Here is a 22722-nt window from a genome sequence, read left to right as displayed (position 1 = left end):
CCAGGTTCGATTCCCCACTGGGTCACTGTCTGTACGGAGTTTGCATGTTCTCCCCGTGTCTGCGTGGATTTCCTCTGGGTGCTCCGGTTTCCTCCCACAATCCAAAGACGTGCAGGTTAGGTGGATTGGCTGTGATAAATTGCCCTTGCTGATCAAAAAAGTTAGGAGGGGTTATTGGGTTACGGGGATAGGATGGAAGTGAGCGCTTAAGTGAGTTGGTGCAGACTCGATGGGCTGAATGGCCTCCTTCTGCACTGTATGTTCTTTTTTTTAAAAATCCAATTAAGGGGCAATTTAGCGTTGCCAATCCACTTACCCAGTACATCTTTCGGTTGCGGGATCCACCCAGACATGGGGCGAATGTACAAACTCCACATGGAGAGTGAGCCGGGGCTGGGATCGAACCCGGGTCCTCGGCACCGTGAGGCATCAGTGCTAACCACTGCTATATCCTGCCACCCCCTTTTCAGCAACTAATCATGACGCTGATCTGTGCCAGCCGTGGTACCCTTTTTTTAAAAAATGACATTTTGTGAGATCGTGAAATTTCCGCATTTACTTTGTCTGTATGTGATATGTTAACTGGATTTGTGCTGTACACTGGGTCACGGTAGATGGTGCGCATTACACCACTGGATACAAGGCAGACAGGTTCTGGTGACACGGTGTAACAATTACTCTAAACATTCTGAGCTTTTGTAGATATACCTATTGATTATAATGTCTGTTTTCCCGTCTCCTAGATCTTTGCTAGTATGGCACCTTCAATATATGGCCATGAGGACATTAAAAGAGGCCTTGCGCTCGCACTGTTTGGAGGTGAAGCCAAAAACCCAGGTAGGTCTATCTGTTAAGAAAATTAAGCTTTCTTGTTAACATTGGCAGACTTGGACCAAGCGGTTCATCACCCTCATTATCGTGCATCATTTGGCTCTGTTAGGATTGTACCTTGGAATATTTTTGTTAATTAAAGATGCTTTATAATTTTTTCAAACATTTCAGTGTGTGTAGCCTTTTTGAATTCACTGTTTATTTTATGGCTTCATTCCATTCTAAAACCTTCTAAGACACAACTCCTAATTACTAATTTTTGATCCGTTGCATCATCTGTTAATCTGCACCGTTTAACCCTTTTTCTAAGAGAGTGTGTTTTTAACAATAAAAATTATCTTTTATCCTGTTTTTCTTCCTTTTAAACCCTGTTATTTTTATTTGTTTTTATGGATATATATATATATTATATCCAATGAAATGAAATGAAAATTGCTTATTGTCACGAGTAGGCTTCAATGAAGTTACTCTGAAAAGCCCCTAGTCGCCACATTCCGGCGCCTGTCCGGAAGGTTGGTACGGGAATCGAACCGTGCTGCTGGTCTGCTTTAAAAGCCAGCGATTTAGCCCAGTGAGCTAAACCATCCCATGTGTATACTTCACACAAGCTTCCTCACACCTTATCAGCAAACCCATCTATTCCTTTCGCCATCATGTTCATGTAGTTTTCCCTTAAATGCATTTGTGCTCTTTGACTCAACTTTATGGTATAAGTTCACATTCTAATCAGTCGGTTGGTAAAGAAGTTTCTCCCAAGTTCTCTATTGAATTTATTAGTGACTGTCTTATATTTGTAATCTCTTATATTGGATTTTTCAAGTGGAGAGTAATGAATTGGCTTCATGGAAGACCTTGGATCCTGATGCGTCTTTTGAGGATTTTAAACAAATTTTTTATTTCTGGTTGCTTGGGCTTCAGGTGGGAAGCACAAAGTCCGTGGGGACATCAACGTCCTGCTGTGTGGTGACCCGGGCACTGCCAAATCTCAGTTCCTGAAGTATGTTGAGAAGGTTTCCAGTCGAGCGGTCTTTACTACTGGTCAAGGTGCATCTGCTGTTGGTTTAACTGCCTACGTGCAGAGGAATCCAGTGAGCAGGGAATGGACTTTGGAGGCTGGTGCTCTTGTGTTAGCAGATAGAGGAGTCTGTCTCATAGATGAGTTTGACAAGGTAAGAAAAAACGCACTTATACATTTTTCTCAGCCTGTAACCACCACCACTCTCATCCCCATTTTCCATTTGTAAAGGCTCTGAGCTAGTTCCTTGGGCGCCAGCTGTGATGTGGAGCTTTTTTCCCAATTGCTATTCTTTGCAGGTTTTTAAATATATCTTGGACAGGGTATTTCACTCCTGAGCTGTATTCATTCCTTGCCTGCTACTTGGGGGCTGGTTTAGCTCGCTTGACTAGACAGCTGGTTCTTCATGCAGAGCAAGGCCAGCGGTGTGGGTTCAATTCCCGTACCTGCTGAGGTTATTCATGAAGGCCCTGCCCTTGCCCCTCACCCAAGGTGTGGTAATCCTCCAGTTAAATCACCACCAGTCACCTCTTGCCCCTCGAAAGGGGAAAGCAGCTTGTGGCTATGGGACTATGGCTACTCTACTTGCCCGTGTTCGGTAGTGTGGTAACTGTTGCTAGACTAATAATCCCATCATAACAGTTTGGGAATTTGACCGTGGATTAAAAAGAACTCTGGAATGAAAGATACTGCCAGTAAAACTGTGTAACAGCTTGCGCAAAGCTAACTGGTTCACTAATGTCCAGTGGGGAATAAAACCTGCTGCTCTCAAACAAACTACTAGCAATTCCCGTCCCACACCTTCGACTTTGAAGCGTAATCCGTGTTGCAGGAAACATGACAGCCAGTTTACTCACTGGAAGATCCCACAAACAACCATGTAGCAATGACCAGATCATCATCTGTTTTTGTGGTACTGTCTGAAGGCGTGAGTATTGGCCAGGACACTGGGAATAAATTCCCTGCTATTCAAAGTTTAGTGTCGTGGGATATTTTACATCCAGCTGAGATTTCCGACAAAGCTTCATTTTAACATCTCATACAAAGGAGCAATATGTGTGACGATGCTGCTTTTATACTTTCAGATGAACGAACAGGACAGGACCAGTATTCATGAGGCAATGGAGCAGCAGAGCATCTCCATCTCAAAAGCTGGTATCGTGACTTCTCTCCAGGCCAGATGTACGATAATTGCTGCTGCCAATCCCATAGGTGAGAATAAATCAAATTCTTTCAGTTTGCTACATGCTGGGCTGTAGAATTTAGGACCCAAACTGGCTGCCAGTTGGAATATGACTAGAACTAATTAATTAATCAACTTGGTCAACTAATTGGGAGAAAATGTGGGTGGTACCTGTAGAAAGTTTCAAATGTATTCTGAAATAATATTGCACTTCTGTCCCAAAGCAGTATTTGGAAATATTTTGATCCACCGAGTGGCTTGCTGTGCCACATCAGAGGGCAGTTAAAAGTCAAAGGCTTGTGAGGTTCTGTGGCTTTTAAGGATTTCCAGCACCTGGATTTTTTGCAACAGTATAAATCTGACCCAAGAGGGGGAAGGGTGGGTGTGTGTGGGAGAAATTTTGGCCAGGATATATAAACTACTTTGAATACCTTTTGGGGATTTTTAGCGGTCTGTTTGAATGAATAGCCTACAGGGCCTAATTCCAACATCTCGGCAAACAATGTTGGGACCTCCTGACAATGCAGCACTTTACGATCATTGGTGCTTTAGCCTACACCCTGTGCTGGAGTGGGCTGGCATTGTCCCAGGTGACCTGTGCTGTTATTTAACTGGTAATATCATTGTTATGTTTGACAAACAGTGGAAGAATGTTCCTGGGATGATGTGCGACAATGTTTAATTTATTTACTTGCCTACCTGTTCAGGTGGTCGATACGACCCTTCTTTGACCTTTGCGGAGAATGTGGATCTTTCGGAGCCCATTGTGTCCAGATTTGATGTTCTTTGTGTTGTTAGAGACACTATTGACCCTGTTCAGGTATGAAATAAATTCTGTTCACAATATTGACGTGGTATTTTTGAGGTTAGGGTCCTACTTAACCTCCCCCTAGGCGAAAAAAAAGGGAAGATATACCCATCACTTAGTTAATGGTGTCCTTTAATACTGTCCCAGTGGACAATATTAGTGGAACAATTTGACCGTGAGGTTTTTTTTCTGTGCTAATGCTTTTTCTCTGTGAATGAATGTTATTTGCATAAAGTGTTATAATTGCACAAAGGTGGAGTTTGCACATTCTCCCCATGTCTGCGTGGGTTTCACCCCCACAACCCAAAGATGCGCAGGTTAGGTGGATTGGCCATGCTAAATTGACCCTTAATTGGAAAAAAAAATTAATTGGGTACTCGAAATTTATAATAATTTTTTTTTTTTAATTTTGAAAAAAAAATAATTGCACAAAGGTCATAGGCATGAACTGGGAATCAATTGAGCTACGAAATTGGACAGACTGGAGTTGTGGTTACCGTGGTATGAGATGTATGCTTGTAATGTTATGGCTCTAAATAAATGTGAAAGTATGTAAGAGACTGGCTCCAGTTCTATATTTAACTGACTTTCTGGAATAGAACAAGTAGCAAGACCAGGTTTGACAGCGAGTAATATGGAATACTAGAGCATGTTGTCAGGGGTCGATTTCAGTGTCTTGAGAATAGAAAGGTGGAGAGTTTTAGGCAGGAAATTCCAGAGCATTGGGTCCATACAGCTAAAGGCACAGTCACCAATAGTGGGGTGGAAGAAATATGTTGTGCAAGAGTCCTGAATTGGGTGTAAAGCTTTGATCCGAGGATTGTGTGGAATTTGCACGTTCTCCCCGTGTCTGCGTGGGTTTCCTTTGGGTGCTCCGGTTTCCTCCCACAGTCCAAAGATGTGCAGGTTAGGTGGGTTGGCTATGCTAAATTGCCCTTTAGTTTCCAACGGTTAGGTGGGGTTACAGGGATAGGGTGGGGGAGTAGGCCTAGGTAGGGTGCTCTTTCAGAGAGTTGGTGTAGACTCAATGGGCTGAATGGCCTCCTTTTGCACTGTAGGGATTCCATGATTGTAGGGGTGAAGGTGGTTTGTTAGAGCAGCTGAAGCCATGGAGTGATTTGAATGCAAGAATAAAGACTTTAAATTCAAGGCTATGCTGGGTCAGGAGCCAATGATAGGACTTGGTATGAGCTAGGAGTCACCGTGTATAAATATATGTATAAACTGTTATTCTCATGATTTAAGAAATTTGCATTTGGTACAAAAATTAGCTGTGAGGAATAAAGCTGTGAAATACCTATGGACTGATCAGGTGAACAGAAAGGTGGCAACGGGAATTCAATCCAGAGAAGGGAGGGCAAAAGTGGCAAAAGGAATACACAAATTTGAAGTAGAATGCTAAAAAGTGTAGAGGGAATCGGATGGTGTTGTGTTCACAGATCCCTGAAGGTTGCAGGACAAGTAGAGAAGGTGGCTAAGAAGGCGTATACTTTTCATTTTATTAGCCAAGGCATAGAATCTAAGTAGAGGGGTTACGCTTGAACTGTACAAAATGCTCATTAGGCAATAGCTAGAATACTCCTGCAGTTCTGGTCATCGCATGATGGCATTTGAGAGGATACAGTGGAGACCAGCTAGGAATGATGAGTTCTAGCTTTGAAGAAAGATGGATAAGCCAGGGTTGTTTCCTTTGAAACAAGTGAGGTTGATGGAAGATTTAATGGAGGTATATAAAATCAGGTGGACCAAGAGAGAGTGGCTAGCAAGGAACCGTTTTTGTTAGTGGGCTCCATAACTAGGGGCTGTATAATAACGGTAGTAATTGGTAGAAAGATTAGAGGGGAGTTGAAATTTGTTTTCACCCGGAGGGTTGTTGGACCTGGACCTCTGCCAGGTGGTAGAGGCAGAAATGCTCGTCATAATGAAGTCCTGCAACCCACAGGACTACAGAACAAGAGCTAAAAGTGGGATTAGGCTAGATGATCATGTTAATTTCCCACGTCTCTGCTCTCCTAATCTATTGCTTTGAACTGTCGGGATATTGTGCCCCCCCCCCCCCCGGTCACCTCCTCACCCCCTTCCACTTATCCGCTATTAAAGTTTTTAATATGTCATTTAATGATGGCGGTAAATATTCACCACCTATCTTGCACAGGATGAATTGCTGGCTCGCTTTGTTGTGGCCAGTCACATCAAACACCACCCAAGCAACAAGGAATGTTTAAACGGAGATCTTCAAGAAGCTTATTTGCCAAATACGTATGGGGTGGATCCTATCCCACAGGAGCTGCTGAAGAAATACATTATCTATGGCAAAGAGAAAGTCCACCCAAAGTTGAATCAGATGGACCAGGACAAAGTGGCCAAGATGTACAGTGACCTTCGAAAGGAGTCAATGGTATGAAAAAGCTTTGATTATTCTGTTCTTGCTCCGAGTTTTTAATTATTTCCTGCTGACTCCTTTGCCTTCTCAATAACTATCTGAACAATACCCCCCACTTACTGCTTTCTTCCTTTTCTGTCCTGCCTCTTTGTATCGTCTACAAATTTAGGCACCCCTTTCTCGCGCCTCTCCCCCCCCCCCCCCCCCCCCCCCCCCCCCCCATCCAAATCATTGACTACTGCAGTCGTAGATGCCACAATCCTATATTAGAAATTCCCATAAAAATTCTGTATTAGAAATTCCCATACCATCTATTTGCTCTTCATAGGATGAATTGAGACTAGACCTTTTATCTTGATGCAAATGCATTTTTCGTTGCTTTGCTATTCATGTGAGGTTTTTTTTAAAAATCATGAGCAATTAAATTATAATTTTAAAGTATTGGCCTGCAATTATCACATTTATAAACAGCAATTAATCGATTTTAGCACACTTCCCTTTCCACTGCCACCCCATGTTTGCATAATGGTTTTATTATATAATTTGTCAGCTTGTTAATTTAAAGTTCTAAAATGATTCCAGCACAGGAGGTGATCTTTTAAGACCTTCGTGTCTGCTGGCTGTCCTTGCAGGTAGCTTGGCTAGCTCCTTTCTCCTCACCTGCCGTTTCCCTGTAGCCATCTCCCTTCAGATAATTATCCAAACCCCTTTGAAAGCCGCAATTGAATTTGCCTCCAGCATACTTGAGCAGTTCATTCCAAATCCTAACCACTCACTGCGTAAAAAGAAAAAAATGTCTCTCCTGGTCTTGCTCTGATAAAACCATGTCTGACTCCTCAGTTCCTGTGACAAAACTTTGACAAGCGGATTGTCCAGTGCCTAACCCAAGACCTGCTGCTCATAGAATCCCTACAGTGCAGAATGAGACCATTCGGCCCATTGGGCCTGCACCGTCCTCTGAAAGAGCATTCTACCTAAGCCTACTCCCCCATCCTAACCCTGTAACCCCACCTAACCTGCATGTCTTCGGGCTGTGGGAGGAATCTGGAGCGCCGAAGGAAACCCACGCAGACACTGGGAGAACATTCAAAATCCACACAGACAAAGGCCAGAATCAAACCCGGGTCCCTGGTGCCATACCGTGGTGGGAATGTAAACTTGCTACTGTGCGAGTGGCTGAGGCAAATCACATGGGTACATTAAGGGGAAGCTGGATAAGTAAGAGGGCGAAAGGAATTGAAAATGGTAATGGGTTTCGACCAAGTGCTTGGAGTAGGAGGTGTGGAGCATAAATGCCACCATTTATTCCTGTTGGGCGAAATGGCCTGTTTTCTGTGCTGCAAATATTTTTTTTAAATTTAGAGTACCCAATTATATTTTCCAAATAAGGGGCAATTTAGCGTGGCCAATCCACCTAACCTACACCTTTGGATTGTGGGGGCGAAACCCACACAGACACGGGGAAAATGTGCAAACTCCACATGGACAGTGACCCAGGGCCAGGATTCGAACATGGGTCCTCAGCGCTGTAGGCTGTAGTGCTAACAACTGTGCCGCAAATATTAACGTAAATCACTGATGTATACATTGAACAAAAGTGGGGCACTACTCCTACTGCAAAATCCCAGGAACAGCCCTGAACAACAGCTCTTCAGTTTTTAATCCCTCCCTATAATTCCTTGGGTTCCTTAGGCAGCACTTTTCAAACCCATGACCACTACCATCTGCAAGGACAAGAGCAGCAGATACATGGGAACCCCAACACCTGGGAGGTTCCCCTCCAAGTCACTCACCAGCCCAACTTGGAAATATATCGCTCTTCCTTCCCTGTCACTGGGTCAAAATCCTGGAACTCCCTCCCTAACAGCACTGTGGCTGTACATACATCTCTGGCTGCAGCGGTTCAGCAAAGAAACTCACCACCACCTTCTGAAGGGCAACAAGGGAAGGGCAATAAATGCTGGCCTAAACAGTGGCACTCATCCCGTAAATTAATTTTTTAAAAACATTCCTTTATCTGTATGGTGACATTGAAATCTTCATTGAAACTTCATGTACGCCACGTTGCTGCTATCTGCCATATCTTGTCACTTTCTTGAAGAACTTTATTCACCGTGGTTAAACAATATCTTCTTTTCTTCTTCTTTATATTTGGTCATTTAATTTTAATTAAATGTAATTTAAGTGTGGCACGGTGGTGCAGTGGTTAGCACTGCTGGCTATATGGTGCTGAGGACCCGGGTTTGATCCCGGACCCGGGTCACTGCCCGTGTGCACATTTTTCCGTGTCTGCGTGGGTCACACTCCCACAATCCAACGATGTGCTGGGTAGGTGGATTAGCCACACTAAATTGCCCCTTCAAAATTGGGAAAACATTTGTTTTTATTAAATGTAATGCAGGAAATGCACAGCAAGCTCCCACAAACAGCAATTACCAGGTGTCTGTGGTATTGATTTGAGGGACAAATATTGGCTAGGACAACATAACTGCTTTTTGAAATAATGCCATAAATCTTTTATGTTTACCTGCGAGAGCAAACTGCTTAACCCCATCGTCCATAGACTGGCACCTCCAGTAATGTAGCATCCTCCCGAGAGCTCGGAACACTCCCTGCAGTTCCAAAGATTGTGCTGAGCCAGCTTAAATCTGCATGTGATGTGATCCAAGTGTATTTCTTTGTACTGCATTCTGCCTCTTGTTCTGTTATTCAGCATTTTTTTGAAAATGTGTGGATAGGTTTATTAAGGAGTAGCATCAGATTCATCCAATTTGAGTGCAGAACAAATAACACTTGGCAAATGTTGAATTTTTTTTTTGGATTATAATAGCTCAAGAAGCTTTCTAAACAGCCACTGCACTAATATATCCGCTTCTCAAATGCAATTTGTTCCAGGTGTAGATAAGAATGCACAGACTTGATGCAGAAGAGAGGGGGTGGCATCTCCCAGTTAATTGACTGTCCGGATCCGATATTACACAGAATTACGTAGTCTAAAAAAAAAATTTTTTAAATAAATTTAAGAGTACCCAATTCATTTTCCAATTAAGGGGCAATTTAGAGTGGCCAATCCATCTACCCTGCACATCTTTGGGTTGTGGGGACGAAACCCACGCAAACACAGGGAGAATGCGCAAACTCCACACGGACAGTGACCCAGAGCCGGGATTGAACCTGGGACCTCAGTGCCATGAGGCTGCAGTGCTAACCACTGCGCCACCGCGCTGGCCTCTATTCGTCTGAAATTGACATGCAACCAGATTACCATGAATCATAGCAGAATTAGGCCACTTGGCCCATCGCGTCTGCTCCTGCTACCTTTGCTGAATCCCCACTATCAACAGCCTGGGGGTTACCATTGACCAGAAACTCACTGGGCTAGTCGTGACTTCAGACCCACAGCATTCTGTTTGACTCTTAACCGCCCCTCGAGTGTAATTAGGGATGGGCAATAAGTGTTAGCACACAACGCCCACAACCCATGAATGAATGGGATACAAGGGGGCCTCACGGTAGCATGGTGGTTAGCATCAATGCTTCACAGCTCCAGGGTCCCAGGTTCGATTCCCGGCTGGGTCACTGTCTGTGTGGAGTCTGCACGTCCTCCCCGTGTGTGCGTGGGTTTCCTCCGGGTGCTCCGGTTTCCTCCCACAGTCCAAAGATGTGCGGGTTAGGTGGATTGGCCATGCTAAATTGCCCGTAGTGTAAGGTTAATGGGGGGATTGTTGGGTTACGGGTTACGTGGGTTTAAGTAGGGTGATCATTGCTCGGCACAACATCGAGGGCCGAAGGGCCTGTTCTGTGCTGTACTGTTCTATGTTCTAAGAGCAGGTCAGAGGCTAGGAATCTTGCAACGAGTAACTCACCATCCCTGACTCCCCCATGCCTGGATGAGTGCAGCTCCAACAACAAGGACTGACACCATCAAGGAAACAGTAGCCCACTTGATTGGCATCCATCCATCACGATAAACATTTACACACCCCACCACTGACGCAAGGTGGCAGCAGTGTGTACAATCTGGATGCACTGCAGTAACTCGCCAAGGCTCCAGTCTAACCACTACCACCCACATACCATGAGCAATTTTTTTTTTGTTTAAAAAGGGTCATTCATCCCAACTGGTCGTCTTCGAAGTCTATGCTCCACAAAAGCCGAATCCACCTGTCTTCATCTAATTGTCTCAGCATATCTTGCACGAGGAGGGTAAAAGAGGCTCAGTTGCCTCAGATTGTTTAAAAGTGTTTTTCAAACGTTTTTGCGGGGGACCCATTTTTACCAACCGGCTGACCTTTGCGGCCCAGCATTTTCTCTTGCCTTGCTTGCTGCTGACAAAAATGGAGGAAATGGTTTTGGGTCCCTTTGGCCCTCGTACACGCTCCTCCATTGGGACCTGGTGGTTGAAGGTGAAGCCTTGCGGTGTCGGAAAGTATGGAGTCTCCATCTGTCCAAAGTTCTGCATTTTTTTCCTGTAAAATTTTATCAAATAAATCCCGAACTTGTAAAACAAAATAAAAATAAATGAAATAAAATGAACAAACACCCCTCCCCCCGACTTGTATAAAAAAAAGCTGTGACCGTTTTTTAAAAACGACCGCACTGCGCATGCGTGCCCGATCTCCGGTGCGCATGCACATAGTTTTGCTCATGCGCACTGATGATATGGTACACATGCACAGTGTGGCCTCATTTTTTGTAACATGTTCACGCCAATTTTGAAGGCTGCTTGCAGCCGGCATTATTAAAAGCCGGCAGTTGCGCGCGTATTTGCGCGATCGGGAGGTCAGCGACAGACTGCTCCGTGACCCTCCCAACACCTGCCCACGACCCACCCGCGGGTTGCGCCCCCGAGTTTGACAATGCTTGGTTTAAAAAGTACCTGGATGAGTACTCAGCACGTCGTAACTTTCAAGGCTACGTGCCAAGTGCAGGCAAATGGGATTAGGTAGACAGGTCGGGTGTTTTTCATGTGTCGGTGCAGACGCAATGGGCCTCCTTTGCTGTGTCTTTCTATCCCCTTCTCACTTGCTTTCCCTTCAAATTGTATTGCTCGTTGCCTCTAAATAAAACTGTTTACGTTTCTGTTGAAATACACGCCACTGGTTTAGCACACTGGGCTAAATCGTTGGCTTTTAAAGCAGGCCAGCAACATGGTTCGATTCCCATATAGCCTCCCCGAACAGGCGCTGGAATGTGGTGACTAGGGGCTTTTCACAGTAACGTCATTGAAGCCTACTCGTGACAATAAGTGATTTTCATTTCATTTTTCATTATAGAAAATAATGAAGGCTGTTTTTTTTCTTTGTAAGTAAGCTATCCTGTGTAGAAACTTGCAGAAAGAACTTTTATACCTCTGCTCTAGGTATACATACTCCCCCATCTTTTTTTAAAATAAATTTAGTGTACCCAATTCATTTTTCCAATTAAGGGGCAATTTAGTGTGACTAATCCACCGACCCTGCACATCTTTAGGTTGTGGGGGTGAAATGCACGCAGACACGGGGAGAATGCAAACTCCGCACGGACAGTGACGCAGAGCTGGGATCGAACCTGGGACCTTGGCGCCGTGAGGCAGCAGCGCTAACCACTGCGCCCCCCCCCCCTCCCCCAATCTGAGAAATAAGTCTGCTACTCAATCCTGCTGTTGGGGGGGGCGCACCAGTGGCTTCCCTTTTTCGGGGGAAAAAGAAGGCAAAAGAAAGGAATTATGCCATAGAATTATCATAGAAGTTACAGTGCAGAAGGAGGCCATTCGGCCCATCGAGTCTGTTCCGGTCCTTGGAAAGAGCACCCTACTTAAGCCCATGCCTCCACCCTATTCCCATATCCCAGTAACCCCACCCAACCTTTTTGGACACTAAAGGCAAGTTTTCATGGCCAATCCACCTAACCTGCACATCTTTGGGAGGAAACCGGAGCACCCGGAGGAAGCCCAAGCACACACACTAGGAGAACGTGCAGACTCCGCACAGACAGTGACCCAAGCCAGGAATCGAACCTGGTACCCTGAAGATGTGAAGCAACTGTGCTACCGTGCTGCCCCAACACACTGTGATGTGTTGTTTCTGAGCATCCTAGCATTTGGTGATGTTTCATCCTTGGCTGTCTTCAACATCAATACAAGACGGTGCTGATTGTTGGGACTTCTCAAATGCCACTTAATTGCTATACATATTTTTCTTCCGCATAGGCCACGGGCAGTATTCCCATCACTGTGCGCCACATTGAATCCATGATTCGCATGGCCGAGGCACATGCTCGCATCCACCTGAGAGACTATGTGATGGAGGATGATGTCAACATGGCCATTCGGGTCATGCTGGAAAGCTTCATCGACACACAGAAGTTTAGCGTCATGCGGAGTATGAGGAAGGTGAGCAAGTGGAAGGTGGCATTGGCGATTTTATTTTTGTTGCTTATGCTACTGTTGTGTGGGTGCTTATGGGGGAAGGTGGAAGATGCCTCCAGATTTGTGTGACTAACAAGTGTGAAATTTGTATCTTTACTAGGTATTATTAGATTAAATTAAACTGACTCAATCTTTGCTTAGGCCCGAGTATGAATGATACTGGTTTGGCAGAGCCAGGGTGTTGCCTGGTATGGAGGGTGCTAGCTATGAAGAAAGGTTGAGTAGATTAGGATTGTTTTCGTTGGAAAGACGGAGGTTGAGGGGGAACCTGATGGAGGTCTACAAAATAATGAGAGGTATGGACAGGGCGGATAGCAACAAGCTTTTCCCAAGAGTGGGGGTGTCAGTTACAAGGGGTCACGATTTCAAGGTGAGAGGGGGAAAGTTTAAGGGAGATGTGCCTGGAAAGTTTTTTACGCAGAGGGTGGTGGGTGCCTGGAACGCTTTACCAGCGGAGGTGGTAGAGGCGGGCACGATAGCATCATTTAAGATGCATCTGGACAGGTATATGAACGGGCGGGAACAGAAGGAAGTAGACCTTGGAAAATAGGAGACAGGTTTAGATAAAGGATCTGGATCGGCGCAGGCTGGGAGGGCCGAAGGGCCTGTTCCTGTGCTGTAATTTTCTTTGTTCTAAAAGGCTGACTGGAAATTTGTTGTGTTTAGCCTAGTAGCATTCAGTCCGCTGACGAGGCACCCCTCTAAATGACTACTTCCAGGAGATTGTGTCAGCAATCCAAAAGAATATTGTGACAGAAAATATTGTTAGTATAGTGCACAAAGAAATGTAACTAGTAGGCCAATAATTACAAGGAGAAAAAAATAATGTTTAAATTCCATTCTTGCTGTCAAATTTCAGGTGTTAATTCAAGCCTTTCTCTGGAATCTCCTCATGCACCTGATTTCAAAGACCTATGATTTAATCTAGGGCAGTGTAGCATCTATTGCAAGAACACAAACAGGAACACAAGAGGGCAGCATGGGTAGCACAATTGCTTCACAGCTCTAGGGTCCCAGGTTCGATTCCCGGCTTAGGTCACTGTCTGTGCGGAGACTGCACGTTCTCCCCGTGTCTGTGTGTTTCTTCCAGGTGCTCCAGTTTCCTCCCACAGTCCAAAGATGTGCTAGTTAAATGAATTGGCCATGCTAAATTCCCCTTGGTGTCCAAAAAAGGTTAGGTGGGGTCACAGGGATAGGGTGGAGGTGTGGGTTTAGGTAGGGTGCTCTTTCCAAGGGCTGGTGCAGGCTCGATGGGCCAAATGGCCTCCTTCTGCACTGTAAATTCTATGATAATCTAAGTAGACCATGTGGTTCATCGAGCCTGAGCTACCAATCAATATGTTCATGGGTGATCTTGGGCTCCCAAATCCCTTAATTCCCTAAGATCAAAAATCTGCCTATCCCAGCATTAAATACATGATGCAGCACGATACCCCTCTAGGGTAGAGTTCCAAAAATTCATGACCCTTGGAGTTAATTAATTTCTTTGCATCTTGGTCCTAAATTATTGGTTCCTCACCCTTAGACTGTGCGCCTGTGCTTTGGATTCAGCGATCAATGGAAACGATCTCTCAGCACCCACCCCATTAAGCCCCTTCAGAATTCTGTATGCTGCAATGAGATCACCTAATTCTTCTAAACTCCAGAGAATATCAGCCCCTTTTACTCAGCCTCATGATAGGACAACCCCCTCAATCCAGGGAACAATTTAGTGAACCTTCAATGTACCACCACGTATACCTTCTTTAATGTGAAGACCGAAGCTGCATGTGGTCTTGCCAAAACCTGGTACAACTGTAGCCAGACTTTATTCTTGTACTGTCATCCCCTCGCAATAAGGGCCATCATACCATTTGCCTTCCCAGTTGCTTGCTGCGCCTGCATGCTAACTTTTTATGTTCCCTGTACAAGCACACCCACTTCTTTTTGAACATCAACAATTCGAAATGTCTCGCCTTTCATAAAAGAAATATGTAATGCTGTTCTATTCTTACGACCAAAGAGAACTTCACACTTCCCTATATTATATTGCCATCCTGTTGCCTATTTACTTAACAGGTCTGTATCTCTTGCAACCTCTGTTTACTCTACACAGCTTACGTTTCCACCCAGCTTGATATCATCAAACTTTGATATGTTATTTTCTGTTTTTTCTTATACGGATTGTAAAAAGCTGAGGCCCCAGCACTGGCTTTGCTGCACTCTATTGTCCACTGTCTGCCAACTTGGAAAAAGTCCCATTTATGTCCGGTCTCTGCTTTGTATCTATTAGCCGGTCCTCTATCCATGCAAAAATATTTGCCCTCCAGTCCATGGGCCCTCATGTTGTCAGTTAGCCTTTTGTGTGACACCTTACTGAATACCTTTTGGAAATCTTGGTTTACTGCATCTATTGGTTCCCCATTAAATACCCCACTAGTTACACCCTCAAAACAAAAAATGCATTTTATTTGTCAGACACTATTTCTCTTTGGTAAAAGTGTTGATTTGTTCTAATCGTACTATGCTTTTTTTTAAGTGCACGGATAAGATTAATAATAGATTCCAAAATTTTCCCATCAACTGATGTTGGGCTACTTGGCTTGTAGTTTGCTGCTTTCTCTTCTACCTTTCTTGAAAAATTGAATAATTAAATCACCCAGCAACATTGACAAATGTCACAAAAAACCCTCAAAGTGGTACAGTACATTTTATCTGCTTCTGCATACAAGAATACAGATAAAGACAGGAGGATCATTAAACTCTGTGCCTCCATTATACGAGGAAAACAATGAATGGATAAGCTGGAAGATAAAGCCATGAGAACATGGTAACATATTTTTCTCTGATATGAGACCAGCCTGTACATTTGCAGGAAGGAGGTAACTATTCTTTAACCCCAAAATAAAAATACAAAAAAGACTTGCAAAGTCAGTAGTTGTAAGGGAGTATTCCTCACCGCATGTGAGGACCTTTAGGGTTGTCCCTGCAAACTTTCTATCATTGTACACACGAGGAGGTTAATCCTGCTGCCTCGCGGCGCCGGGGTCCCAGTTTCGATCCCGGCTTTGGGTCACTGTCCGTGTGGAGTTTGCACATTCTCCCCGTGTTTGCGTAGGTTTCGCCCCCACAATCCAAAAAAAAAATGCATGCTAGGTGGAATGGCCACGCTAAATTGCCCTTTCATTAGAAAAAATGAATTGGGTACTCTGAATTTAAAAAGAAAAATTACGCACACTAGTCATTCTTTTTTTTTAAAAGAGAAGATAAGAATATGTCACAATAAGGATGAGTGCTGAATGCCCCTCCTGGATTCTGACCCCACCCATTCGGACTTTAAAACAGTTGCCCACCTTCCAGCAGTGGTGTTACTCATACTTATCACGATTAAGGCAAGACTACAATTAAAACGTACGGATAAGAAAAGACTGATATCACACAGTTCATTTTTTTTTAAAAACAAGATTTAATTTGCAAACTTCTGTTCTGCATCGCCCATCCGCCGAAGGAAATTCGAAATAATAGGTGTTTGTGCTACTGATCTGGTAATTAATGGTATCCCACTGAGGGCATTTGATTGCATTGTTGGGCCCAGACACACTCGAGGCTGGATTAGAACCGTTCAAACTTATTACATGTGGGGATCAAGGAGAGAATTCTATCAAGTTGCGCAGGATTCAAATTGATGCTGGAAGCAAAAGGCTTCCTGCCTTTTTAAGTTTCAGTTTGCTTTTTTTTTTAATTGACTTTGTGGGAGATGTGTTAATCAAAATTTATTCATAACCATTACATTATGTTTACTCAATCTTTCTTCCCCCTCAGACATTTTCAAGATACTTGACATTCAAACGGGACAATAATGAGCTACTGCTCTTTGTTCTGAAGCAGTTAGTGGCGGAGCAGGCTACTTACCAACGCAATAGATATGGGGCACAGCAAGACACCATTGAAATACCAGAAAAAGATTTGGTGGAAAAGGTAAATGGAAATACGATTGTGGTATTGCAGTTCGTGGTGAAATTTCTGGTCTCTTGCCAACTTTGTTAATAATATGCACCGTCAACAAAAGTCCATACAACACAGAACAGAAGTCAGCCATTCGGCTCATTGAGTCTTCTCCACCATTTGATGAGATCATGACTGGTCTGAAATGATAACCCTCAACTCCACTTTCTAACCTTATCCTCCTAACCCTTCCTTTACTGATTAGAAATCTGTCTGTCACAGCCGTGAACATTCTTAACAACCTCAACAGCCCTGTGCTGCAAAGAATTCCATAGATTCCCTACCCTTTAAGGGAAGAAATTCCTCCTCATCTCTGTCTTAAATGATTGACCCCTTACTCCTGAGATTATGCCCCCTGGTTCTAGACTCTCCCACAATGGGAAACAACATCCCTGCACTAGTGGGCAGCACGGTAGCATTGTGGATAGCACAATCGCTTCACAGCTCCAGGGTCCCAGGTACGATTCCGGCTTGGGTCACTGTCTGTGCGGAGTCTGCACATCCTCCCCGTATGTGCGTGGGTTTCCTCTGGGTGCTCCGGTTTCCTCCCACAGTCCAAAGATGTGCAGGTTAGGTGGATTGGCCATGATAAATTGCCATTAGTGTCACAAATTGCCCTTAGTGTTGGGTGGGGTTACTGGGTTATGGGGATAGGGTGGAGGTGTTAACCTTGGGTAGGGTGCTCTTTCCAGGAGCCGGTGCAGACTCGATGGGCCGAATGGCCTCCTTCTGCACTGTAAATTCTATGAAATCTATCCTGTCAGGTCCCCGGAGAATCCTATATGGCCTACATCTTAAAGGAAGTGGCAGCAGAGATAGTGGAGGAATTGAAATGAAATGAAAATCGCTTATTGTCACGAGTAGGCTTCAATGAAGTTACTGTGAAAAGCCCCTAGTCGCCACATTCCGGCGCCTGTCCGGGGAGGCTGGTATGGGAATCGAACCATGCTGTTGGTCTGCTTTAAAAGCCAGCGATTTAGCCCAGTGTGCTAAACAGCCCCGGGGTATAATATTCCAAAATTCCCTGGATTCTGGAAAAGTTCCAGTGGATTGGGAAAAGGTTAATGTAACCTCCCTGCTAGGTAACTATAAACCAGTTAAATGTCTATCAAACGGAAATTGTTGGAATCCATTATCAAGGAAGTAACAAGGGGACATTTGGAAAGTGAAGAGTGCAATCCATTAGAATCAGCATGGTTTTATGAATGGTAAATAGTGTTTGACTAGTTTTCTGGAGTTCTTCGAAGATGAAACAAGCAAATTGGACAATGGGGTCCTGTGTATCTGACTTCCAGAAGGCATTTGACAAGGTGCCATGCAAAATGTTAATACACCAGGGGGTTGGGGGTAATATATTGGCTTGGATAGAGGATTGGCTGAACACCATAAAGCAGGGTGTGGGGATAAATGGGTCTCTTTCTGGTTGGCAAGCTGTAGCTGGACGTGCCACAGGGTTCGGCCCTCTAGGCTACAACTATTTACAATCTGTATTAATGACTTGGATGCAGGGATAGAATGTACGATGGTGAAATTTGCAGAGGTGGGAAAGCAAGTTGCAATGTGGAAGTAAGATATCAGATAGATATCGATAGGTTGGGTGAGTGGGCCAAAAGTTAGCAAATGGCTATTAAGTGTGAGGTTATCTGTTTTTGGATATTTGTTATCTAAATGGAGAGAAACCAAAATACTTTGGTGCAGAGGGATCTGGTTGTCCTTGTGCATGAATCACAAAGTTGGAATCCAGGTACAGCGGGTAATAAGGAATGCAAATGGAGCTTTGGCTTTATTGCTAATGGAATAGAGTACAAACTTGGGAAGTGCTTTTGCAACTGTATCTGGAGTACAGAGCACAATTTTGGTCCCCTTGAGGAAGGATGTAAATGCATTAGAGGTGACTCGCAGAAGGTTCACTAGATTGATTCCAGGGATGAAGGACTTGCCTTATGAAGTGAGACTGAGCAGTTTAGTCCTATGTTCGCTGGGGTTTAGAAGAATATGGTGAGATCTAATTAAAATGTAGAAGATGCTAAAGGGGATTGACAGGGTGAACATAAAGCAGATTTTTCCCCTTGTTGAATATTGTATAACAAGAGATTATGGGGTGGCAAATTCAAAACAGAAATGAGGAAATACTTCACTCAAAAGGATCACTAATCTGGAATTTTCTATCCCAGGGCGCAATGGACACCAGGGGTGAAATTCTCCGACCCCACTCGGGGTCAGAGAATCGCCCAGGGCCGCTGAAAATCCCGCCCCCACCGTGGCAGAAATTCTCCGCCACCCGGGAATTGGTGGGGGAGGGAATCACGCCACATCGAGCGGCGAGCCCCCTGCGGCGATTCTCCGGTCCGCGATGGGCCAAAGTCCCGCCGCTGGGAGGCCTCTCCCACCGCCGAGGTTTGAACCACCTCTGGTGGCGGCGCGAGCGGGCCCCCGGGGTCCTGGGGGGGGCGCGGGGCGATCGGACCCCGGGGGGGTGCCCCCACGGTGGCCAGGCCCGCGATCGGGGCCCACCAATCGGTGGACAGGCCAGTGCCGTGGGGGCACTCTTTCTCTTCCGCCGCCGCCATGGCAGAGGCAGAAGAGAATCCCCCAGCGCGCATGCACCGGTGGTGACGTCAGCTGCCGCTGGCGTCACCACTGGCGCATGCGCAAACCGGCGAAGGCCTTTCTGCGGCGGCGGGCCTGAAAGGCCGCTGGTGCAGGTTTTCGCGCCAGTCAACGTGGTGCCAACCGCTCAGGCGCGGGCCTAGCCCCTAAAGGTGCGGAGAATTCCACACCTTTGGGGAGGCCTGACGCCGGAGTGATTGGCGCCACTCCCCTACGCCGGGTAGGGGAGAATGCCGCCCCAGAACACTAAACAAATTTGAGGAGATCAATAGGTTTTGATCAGTTGTGGGATGAAGGGTTCTGGGCAGCGGGCAGGAATTTGGAGATTAAATCAACCATGATCGTATTAAATGGCGGAGCAGGATCGAGGGGCTTAATTGCTTACTCCTAGTTCTTGTGTTCTCAATAAAGTTGCTACTTATTAATCTAAACTTAACTTCACTTCCATTATCCAAGTCATTAATATATATTGTAATTACTTGTGGCCCCAGCACTGATCCCAGTTACAGGTTGTCATCCTGAAAATGCCCCTCTTTACTCATCTCTGTCTTCTATTAGTTAGCCAATCCTCCATGTTCACAGAATTTACAGTGCAGAAGGAGGCCATTCTCCCCGTGTTGGTGTGGGTTTCATCCCCACATCCAAACATGTGCAGGGTAGGTGGATTGACCACTCTAAATTGCCCCTTAATTGAGGGAAAGAAAAAAAAATTTAAAGTCCAATTCTATTTCAGTTGCATGGAATTCCAAAATTTTCATGGGTGTTTGGGGAATTCCATTCCTTTTTTAAAATTCCTTTCTCAGTTACAAAGCCAATGCGCAGAGCGGACAGAGGCAAGCCCCTAATCTACTTCCTTGCCTGTTCCAATTCAAATTCAAATTGAATCTCATTCATGGTCCCCACAAGAAAGACACACCAGATCCAGGCATTACACCTGATCCCAAGCTCATCTTGGCCAAAAGGCCGAAAAGCGATTCTGGAATTCCATTGCTGTGAAAGCCAATTAATTGGAAGATTTTGGCAGTGCAGGAAGTTTCCTGATATAAATATAGGCAAAGCAATAAAGAGAACTTGTGTTTATAGCATGGTCAGTCTATTTGAGGCTTTTTTTCTATAAATATTTTCATTCTCCTTTTTCACATTTTCTCCAGTATTTACACCCACCAAGAATAATCAGCAACAGATATGTCAAACCCCATAAGAATAACAACAATCCCACCAACCCCAAAACATCAGCCTGCATGTTTACATAAACAAATTACAAAAAGGAATCAGGGATTACCCATAGTCATCCTTAATAAACACAGCACCCATCCCCCCCCCCAGCTAATGTTCGATGTTATCCAGTTCTTGAAAGTGCATAATAAATAATGCCCGTGACTTGTAGAACCCCTCTGAGCTTCCCCTCAGTTCAAACTTAACCTTCTCAAGGGTCAAGTATTCCAACAGGACCCCTCCCCCTCCCCCTCTTTCTCCTCCCTCCCCCCCCCCCCGCCAGGGCACAGGCTAGAGAGGCTGCTCTCCATCCCAGCAGGATGTGCCCTCGGGCGATCAACGAGGCGAAGGCTATGATATCCGCATCCGTTTCCAACCCTGGCTGGTCGGACACCCCGAATATGGGAAGCCGGGTCCAGTTTCAGGTGCACCACCTTGGAAATTACCCTAAAAACCTCCTTCCAGTGCTCCTCTAGCTTTGGACAGGACCAAAACATATGAAGGTGATTAGCGGGGGCCCTCCCCGCAACACTCACACACATCTTCTACTCCTTCAAAGAATCGGCTCATCCTCACCCTCGTGAGGTGTGCTCTATACAGCACATTCAGCTGTATCAGCCCCAACCTCGCGCACAAGGTGGAGGCATTTACTCTCCGGAGCACCTCACACCAGAACCCCCCTCCATATCCTCTCCCAACTCTTCCTCCCACTTTGCTTTGATCCCTTCCAGTGGTGCCTTATCCTCTTCCAAAATAGCTACGTACACCGCTGACACTTACCCCCTTCTCCAGTCCCCTCGTCGTCAGCACCTCCTCCAGCAGTGTGGAGGCCGGTCCCTCCGGGAAGCTCTGTATGTAGTGTATTTGAGGCTTAATGAGGGTCTGAATTATGTTTGTGTTCCTGGACCTATGCTCCAGTTGATGCGAAGTGTACGTTTTTTCATCTCCCTATTTACCTGTAATAAAAGTCATCAATCACATCGTCCTTTTGTCAGCATTTAAGTTAAAAGAAGCCATTGAGAACCTCTTGTTGTCTGCTGATTTGTTTTGTTTCTAAGGCTTTGCTCTTTTTCTTTCTAGGCTCGTCAGATCAACATTCACAACATGACCTCATTCTATGAAAGTGACCTCTTCAAAATTAACAAGTTCGCACATGACGTGCGAAGGAAATTGATCGTGCAGCAGTTCTGATTTTAAAAGAGAAGAGAAGAAATCTTTGTGGAGGTTGGCGTAATGCAAAAACTGACGGCAAATGCCTGGCACAGATGAACGTTTTTTAGATGATAATGAAGAAGTGTGCGCTTCATGTAGGGTGGGTTCAGATAAAGGCTGTTGCCCATCCAAAGCTCATTCCTTGAAGTACCTGAACACTTCATCCAGTTGCATTTTGAATGCTCCCTTTGGATTTTGATTCCCCCTCATCTTGCCTGCCAACCTTACCAACTATTGTCCATATTTTCAACAGATTTTAAAAAGAAGAACTTGTGCAAAGACTTCACATTTTACAAAATAGCGACTACTTCATTGAAACCAAGTTTGTCACATTTTTTAACTGAAGCTATCCAATTTTGCATAATGACTCTTTTCTGTTCCCCCCCCCCTCCCAATTGTGCTTGATTTGTGTATAATTAAAATTAGATGTACATTCTCTAACTTGTATTACAGTGACTATCAATAAAGGTGTTTTTCCAAGTTTTTGCATTTGGCTTGAAACCATTCCCAAAAAATTGTCAAACTGTAGACATCGAGCACTTTCCCTACCACCTACAGGGACTCTGCATTCCAATTCTCCTCTTGCATCCTTGATTATTTTTGTTTTTTGTGTCCTGTCATGACGGCTGAGCTTTTAGCTGCTAGGATTCCAGAATTCCCTCCCTAAAACCCTTGGCCTTGGACTTTTCTGCTCCTCTCTTTGACTGAGCTTTTGGTCATTTGTTTTAATGTTTTCTACTTCAGCTCGGTGTTGACATTTGCCTGCTTGCACTCCCGCGGAGCACCTTGCGATGTTTTACTATGTAGAAGATGTGCAAGTTGGTTGGTGGCGATCGTTGAGTGAATGCAGTGCCTTCAGTAATTTTTTTTTTCAAGATCCTTCATAGTGGAAAGACCACCAGGATAAAAATATTGTCTGTGCAGCTGCACTTGAACCTACATCTTTAACTGAAGATTATGTTGGCTATGTACCTTTATAGACCACTATTGATTTTCTGCTTTAACTGTGTGCTTGTGGGCCAGATACATAAAGCAGTCTGTACAATTAGCATTGTGCTGTGCCCAGTGCAAT

General features: G+C 44.8%; 1 protein-coding gene across 1 annotated transcript in view; it reads left to right on the top strand.

Moving 5' to 3' along the window:
* mcm2 (minichromosome maintenance complex component 2) overlaps positions 1 to 22131 on the top strand; it is a 37464-nt gene extending 15333 nt beyond the window's left edge. Inside the window, exons 10-17 of the mRNA XM_038812155.1 lie at positions 744 to 837; positions 1750 to 2000; positions 2932 to 3058; positions 3737 to 3849; positions 5993 to 6235; positions 12411 to 12593; positions 16431 to 16586; positions 21519 to 22131. Of these exons, the coding sequence (XP_038668083.1) occupies positions 744 to 837; positions 1750 to 2000; positions 2932 to 3058; positions 3737 to 3849; positions 5993 to 6235; positions 12411 to 12593; positions 16431 to 16586; positions 21519 to 21629 (1278 nt within the window). The 3' untranslated portion in view covers positions 21630 to 22131. The remainder of the gene's footprint in view (positions 1 to 743; positions 838 to 1749; positions 2001 to 2931; positions 3059 to 3736; positions 3850 to 5992; positions 6236 to 12410; positions 12594 to 16430; positions 16587 to 21518) is intronic.
* The last annotated feature ends 591 nt before the right edge of the window (positions 22132 to 22722 follow it).

The sequence above is a fragment of the Scyliorhinus canicula genome, chromosome 11, assembly GCF_902713615.1.
Source record: "Scyliorhinus canicula chromosome 11, sScyCan1.1, whole genome shotgun sequence".
In the NCBI taxonomy this organism is placed as follows: domain Eukaryota; kingdom Metazoa; phylum Chordata; class Chondrichthyes; order Carcharhiniformes; family Scyliorhinidae; genus Scyliorhinus; species Scyliorhinus canicula.
The sequence above is the reverse complement of the archived record's forward strand: the minus strand, read 5'-3'. Positions and strand labels throughout refer to the sequence as shown.